Raw genomic sequence first — 7,594 nt, 5'->3', positions numbered from 1 at the left:
AAATTTTCATTTTTTCTGAAAAGGTGGTGTCTACTTACTTGTGACCACGATGTGTACTTTTGAAAAAATTATCATTACAGCTAAAACTGATATGGTCACAACACTATAAGCGAGGTAAGCAACTTCCAGATTAAAGATTCATGGTGATTACACCAAGAGAAGTCACGCCACTCGGAACATCCTAACGATCATTGCTATAAACCAATCATATTAATTCTTATTAGCTGCTAAACTTCGTATCAGCAAGATAAATATAATCAATCAGATCTTTGTGTGTTTAATGAAGTAAATATCCGTTTCGTTTGATTTCTCAAAAATAATTAATTAAAACTCATCTGTTCAGAAGTTATCAGTTCATTAGCTTTGAATGTAAGTTACATAAATTGTATAATACAAGCTGTAAGTAAAAGATAACAACAACGTATGTCAATATGATGTGTCAACGTGGTTGCTAGGTGTAGTTTCTAGACATATGGTGTATTTTAAAATGGATTCACATGCGTTTTTATTTATTTATGGCATGCCTGCCTATACATTCGCCGAAGATTAAAAACTTTGTAAAATCCTAGGCGTTTAAAACAAGCAATCTCTGGTCTCAAGGAAGGTTATGGTTTACCCATTTCCATGGTTCACAATGGAAAAGAAATAAGATAAACTCCAGTTTAGAACATCTTTTATTGGAAGTTATTTGTTCTTGTGTAGCTTTTGGAAAGAAAGTGATCAAGTCTTAGTGGTTAAATGTAAATGCTGCATAGAAACTGTTTGCTGTCTTTTTTAAGGGTATTAAAGTGTTGACAAACCCAGAAAAACAATAGAGATATATTACAAATAAGCTTAGATTGCTGGTATATTGCAGGTACCTTGATCCCCCACAGAAAAGTATGAAGTATCCATAATACAGCGGGCTCCGAAAATGCTATGCAGAGAAATGAACGTGGATAGCAAGGAAAAACATGCAAACACAAGTGTACACATAAAGCAAAATATTTATTCATATAATAACAAACTGTGCTGGGATTTTGCATATTACTGGCAATCTTCTAAATTCATTGAAATGACTTCTGGCTGTTGGAACAGAAAGAAAGGATAGATCAAAATAGTGACGATACTACACTGTGAAATGGCCCGGTATGGCCACCGAATAGTGGGATTGACCGTCATATTATAACGCCTTCCCCCGGCTGAAAGGGCGAGCATGTTTAGTGGGGCGGGGATTGGAACCCACGACCCTCAGATTGCGAGTCGAGTGCTCTAACCACCCTATTTACATCATGCCCCAGATAAAAGAAGCTTAAACTACCAATTATATCATGACCTCATACATAAGAATATGAAAGCTCTTAACTCGATTATAATATATCGTGATCTTTATGTTTTTTACTTTCCGTAGAATATCAGCTCATATATCCATAATTTAGCAGTGTAAGGCAGCTAGTCATCACCACCCACCGCCAACTCTTGGGCTACTCTTTTACCACATGATGTAAATAGAATATGAAGATTATTTTTTCAAATGATGTTATGATTTAAACAGAAAACTGAGCTAGCTTCTTGCATCTGGTCTGTTAGGTCCAGTTTTTCCATATTTTATAACATTTAATGCGCATTTGATTAGTCTTTCATCGCTAACTGACCAATACGTCTGCATAAAGTTATTGCAGCATAAGTTTCAGTTCACAAACAATCCTTTCTTTATCACCCAATATGATAATATGTTTGCAAACACTTCAATGACCTTGACCTACAAATTGTGATCGGTATGTGTTATGATTTATATATCAGTAAACAAACTATTTGTAGCAAATTATATAAAATGTATTAAAAGAACAAAAGATCCGTGTTAAACACAGTTCAAATTCTGAGTTTTCAGGTTACTATGATACCAATGTTAAGAAAGATTTAAACAAGACATGGGCTAAGCTGTTCAACATTTGTCAGGGTTCTGAGTGGTGCTATACTGCTATGAAAACAAAAATAGAAAGAGAAACATATATTAGGTCACGTGAGAGAAATCATAGGCTTTGACATGTGACTTTTGATCTTAATCGTCGTTATGGTAATTTATAATAACATGTTTACAGTGGTGGAGGCTGACTGACGCCACAGATTTCGTCACTTAAATAAAGGTTTATAAATAGTTTCATTTTTGTCGTTAGAGCTAAATCTGTAACTGATCATGATAAAATAAAATTAGCAATAGATTTATTAGACTAGAATCAAAGTTTAATCATGAACGAAAGAAAATTGTTAAACGGAAACAGACGTCTAATACTTGAACGTTTTGGAATATAATAATTTCCTGATTCATCCTTGTTCGTGATGAATTATAAACCCACTCACATGAAAAGTACAGGACTGTGACTGAACGCACTGATCTGGCTTCATATTTATGAAACTGCAACAGACATTTAATACTTGAACGTTTCGGAATTATAAACCCACTCTCATGAAGAGTACAGGGCTGTGGTTAAACGTACATACTTGGTTTTCTGTTTATGAAGAGGCAACAGACATTTAACATTTGGAGTTTAGGAATACACATATTTCGATGTCAGCAAGCTATATGAAATATGGCAAACGATAAGATACAAGAATTTCTAAACTTATATAAAGTTACAACATTTTGTAACGGAGAATTAAAATAAAGTAAAAGACTTAAGTAGTTTCTTGAGATAGGCGTAGATAATCAGACAATGAACTCTTAATTAAGTAAATTTGTTCGCAATTAAGCACAAAGCTACACAATGGACTATCTGTGCTCTGCCCACCACGGGTATCGAAACCCGGATTCTAGCGTTGTAAGTTCGCAGACATACCGCTGTGCTAGTGGGGGACAGTTAAGTAAATAAAGTATATTTCTTATAAAGTGACTTCCTACTCCACATAATAACACAACTTTATTTCAGTTCACGTTTTTCTAAATAACTTGTATAATTGTACAAAAACTATTATATTGTACATATATGTTGAGCTCTATACCTATTCCATTTTTTATAACTCGTTTCATTATTTTACTATATTTTAATCTGTCATTATAAAATGCTGTAACTTCATATATTTAGAATACTTATGCTGATGCATATGAACACTCCTGAAGTTTCTAAAAAGTATATATGCATATACAGAGTGTACATACAATTAGCATCTTTCAGTACTCAAACCAGGTACAAGATATTAGACTTTATATTCAAAAACTAGGCGTGCACAGTTTGTTTAGTATTGTTTACATTTTACTTTTCTTATTTAGCATTTTTGTTTGCTAAATGGACGCTTTGGTGTTCCAGAAATGTTGGAGAAATACAGGACTTGTTTATCAGAAAACAAAAACGATATCAATATAACAATTTCAATTGTATATCTACATCAAAGATTAGCCCGGCATGGCCAGGTGGTTAGACTCGCAATCTGAGAGTCGCGGGTTCAAATTTCCCGTCCCGCCAAACATCCTCACTCTTTCAGCGTTATAATGTGACGGTCAATCCCACTATTCGTTGGTAAAAGAGTAGCCCAAGAGTTGGCGGTGGGTGGTGATGACTAGCTGCCTTACACTGCTAAATTATGGACGGCTAGCGGAGATAGCCCTTGTGTAGCTTTGCGCGAAATCCATAACAAATATTATCGTACGTTTTTCTTTAGAATTCCATAATGAATCAGACGAACAAACGATAGTTAGGAATTTAAGTTGTTTGTGTATATGTATTGTTTATTTTGAGATAGAATAATCTAAAAATAAATACTTTTATAAAAACACATTTCTAGAAGACGCATTCGAAGTGGCTGAATTGCTTAGAGATATTCTCGCATGATTTATGCCCCAATTCTATATCAAATGCCTTGTTTTTTTGTTCGAACTATGTTTTAAGGGTGTTTTGTGTTTTAATCGATTGTGCGTTTCAAGTATTAGTTTTATGCTCTGAATGTATATTTTTGTCCTAATTTAGTTGTTTCCTTTCTCCTACATAATTTGGCTGTTAACGATATGTTTTAATTATACATCCTGTTTACTAACTATGATTTGTGTTCTAATTACATGATTTATATTCTAACTGTAAGTTTTGCAATAAAATTATCACGTGCTCTAATTAGTTGTTTTATGTTATCGTCATAGTTTGACCTTCTACGTGTTCTACGTGAATTATGGGTTTTCTGTTAGAAGGTTTTTTTTATTCTAAGGGCCTTATGTTTTGTATAAAAGGTCTGTATTCTAATTCTGTTTTATTTTCTGATTACGTGTTTGAGATCTAATTATATGTTTTAATGATTTTTGTTTTATGCTTATGTATTCCGTATTCTCATTATATGCTTTTATAACGTTAACTTTTCGTCTTGTGTGACTACAGTTCAATCTAGTTAAAGAAATTATTATTTAAATGAGTATTTAATTATAAATTTGATATCTTTTACTTCACTACGCCTACCCGCAGCATATTGGGGCTGGTAGCCAATTACTTGGAACATTAGTAGGAGCTTCAACATGATTGGTTGTAGTTATTAGAAGTTGATTGAAGAGAATAATTCGTAACAAGGCCAAACAAATTCTACTTCGTTTGCCTGCCAACCACCAGTAGGCTGTAAAATTTTATCAGGCGCAGATAAATAACAGTTACCTAAAAACAATTAGAAGTTCAAAGATGAAATTATGGCTCTGTGTATTCCTATTTTCCGTTTTTTCTTCTTATACAGCTGCAACTTTGGTGCATATTCAAGACTGTGGTAAGTTTACGATCTCTATGTATATTATTGTTGCACAGTTTTCAAGTGAAGCTACTTATAGAAGCAAAATGTGATGGTTAAACAACTATATAATCGAGAAATATAAAACTATAGACCAGATTTTTGGAAAAGATGTAATTAGCAGAAGTGATATCGATATGAACGAATTTAAATGACCAAATGGCTTGCACTTTCTTCTTTAAAGTAAAAGCTCAAAGTTGTTGCAAAATTCTACTAATTTGTTTTTCAAATATGCAGTATAAACGTAGATTTTCTCTATAAATCGACTTTCTCTAGATTTTTTACTCACTTAAAATTTTTGAATTTTCCATGGCCTACTTTTAATCCTATTTATATAAGAACCAAAGTAGCCTTTTCCGTACATATTAGAGAATGAATCAGTTCTAACTTTCATGATATCCATTATAAAGTCTAACAGGCAGCATAATTTAGGACATCAAAAAACAACAACAACAAAAAACAAAAAAACTAGTAATCACACATCAGTACTTAGAAGCAGGGGAATCGAAGTCACGAGAGGTGGCATTGCAGTGATACGTATTGAATATTTACTTACTTCAATCATTTCAAAATTAGGAGTAATAAAATACGTAAAAAGTAGTATACAGTAAAAAAAAAAACTACAGAAAAACACTAAAAATCAAAATCAATTGGTACACAAATTATGTTCTGAAATGTTTGAAGATATTTAGGTGCAAAGAAAGATATTTCTGTTTTTACATAGAATCGGTTATGCTTCTTTTGTACGATATTTTAAGGGTAATTGACTTTATATAAGGTAACATTTATGAATATTTCTCATGGGAAAGTAACACGAGGCAATACACAATAATAGAATGTAGTTCACGATTTGTAGTACAAAGTAAGAATATTTAACAGATTTGAAACAGAATAGCCATATGCAAAACCCAACTTGTAGCATATAATGAGAGAATATATTTCTTAATGCATAACGCATAAAACATAGACTTTGCCATAATGTAGCACAGATAGCAGAAATTATACCTCGCTATGTAGCACACAGTAACAGAGATTAGGCACTATTATGTAGCACACAGTAACAGATATTAGACACTATTATGCAGCACACAGTAACAGATATCAGACACTATTATGTAGCACACAGTAACAGATATTAGACACTATTATGTAGCACACAGTAACAGATATTAGATACTATTATGTAGCACAAGTAACGGATATTAGATACTGCTATGTAGCACACAGTAACAGATATTAGACACTATTATGTAGCATACAGTAACAGATATTAGTAACCATTATGTAGCATACAGTAACAGATATTAGACACTATTATGTAGCTTAGAATAGCAGACATTAGTCACTGTTATGATGTTAGAAAAACACGTAGGTTCAAGAAGTCTTGACACAAATGATAAAAACCCTATAACCTCAGCCCTTTCGAAAGATGTACCTTTCTTCTTCAGGGGCAACATTGCCAGTTTGCCCCTGCAGAAGAAAGATCTACCTTTCGAAAGCGCTCGGGTTATAGGATTTTTATCATTTTGCATTTGTCACTGTTATGTAGCTTAAAATAACAGAGATTAGACCCCATTATGTAGCATATAGTAACAGAGATTAGACCTAATTATATAGCATATATTAACAGAGATTAAACCTCATTATTTAACATTTAGTAACAGAGATTATACTTCATTATGTAGTATATAGTAACAGAGATTAGACCCCATTATGTAACATTTAGTAACAGAGATCAGACCCCATCATGTAACATATAGTAACAGAGATTAACCTCATTATGTAGCATATAGTAACAGAGATTAACCTCATTATGTAGCATATATTAACAAAAATTAGACCTCATCATGTAGCATATAGTAACAGAGATTAGACCTCATTATGTAGCATATCATAACAGAAATTAGACCTCATCATGTAGCATATAGTAACAGAGATTAGACCTCATCATGTAAGCATATCATAACAGAAATTAGACCTCATCATGTAGCATATAGTAACAGAGATTAGACCTCATTATGTAATATTTAGTAAGAGGCATTAGTTGCCATTATTTAGCACAGTTATAGAGATTAAACCTCATTATTTAACATTTAGTAACAGAGATTAGACTTCATTATGTAGCATATAGTAACAGAGATTAGACCCCATTATGTAGCATTTAGTAACAGAGATCATACCTCATCATATAACATAGTAACAGAGATTAACCTCATTATGTAGCATATAGTAACAGAAATTAGACCTCATCATGTAGCATATAGTAACAAAGATTAGACCTCATCATGTAGTATATTGTAACAGAGATTAGACCTCATTATGTAACACATAATAACAGAAATTAGACATCATTATGTAGCATATAGTAACAGAGATTAACCTCATTATGTAGCATACAGTAACAGAGATTAACCTCTTTATATACCATATAGTAACAGAAATTAGACCTCATCATGTAGCATATAGTAACAGAGATTAGATCTCATTATGTAGCATATAATAACAGAAATTAGACCTCTCATGTAGCATATAGTAACAGAGATTAGATCTCATTATGTAGCATATAATAACAGAAATTAGACCTCTCATGTAGCATATAGTAACAGAGATTAGACCTCATTATGAAGCATATAATAACAAAAATTAGACATCATTATGTAGCATATAGTAACAGAGATTAACCTCATTATGTAGCATACGGTAACAGAGATTAACCTCTTTATATACCATATAGTAACAGAAATTAGACCTCATCATGTAGCATATAGTAACAGAGATTAACCTCTTTATATACCATATAGTAACAGAAATTAGACCTCATCATGTAGCATATAGTAACAGAGATTAGACCTCATTATGT

At 32.5% G+C, this 7,594-nt stretch overlaps 1 protein-coding gene across 1 annotated transcript in view; it reads left to right on the top strand.

The window, feature by feature from the left end:
• Positions 1-4,219: 4,219 nt before the first annotated feature.
• The window catches only part of LOC106459242, a 14,714-nt gene continuing 11,339 nt past the window's right edge, over positions 4,220-7,594 (top strand). The window contains exon 1 of the mRNA XM_013918842.2: positions 4,220-4,713. Within this exon, the coding sequence (XP_013774296.1) occupies positions 4,632-4,713 (82 nt within the window). The 5' untranslated portion in view covers positions 4,220-4,631. The remainder of the gene's footprint in view (positions 4,714-7,594) is intronic.

The sequence above is a fragment of the Limulus polyphemus genome, unplaced genomic scaffold (genome assembly GCF_000517525.1).
Source record: "Limulus polyphemus unplaced genomic scaffold, Limulus_polyphemus-2.1.2 Scaffold580, whole genome shotgun sequence".
NCBI classification, from domain to species: Eukaryota; Metazoa; Arthropoda; class Merostomata; order Xiphosura; family Limulidae; genus Limulus; species Limulus polyphemus.
This window is presented reverse-complemented; position numbering and strand designations above follow the sequence as displayed.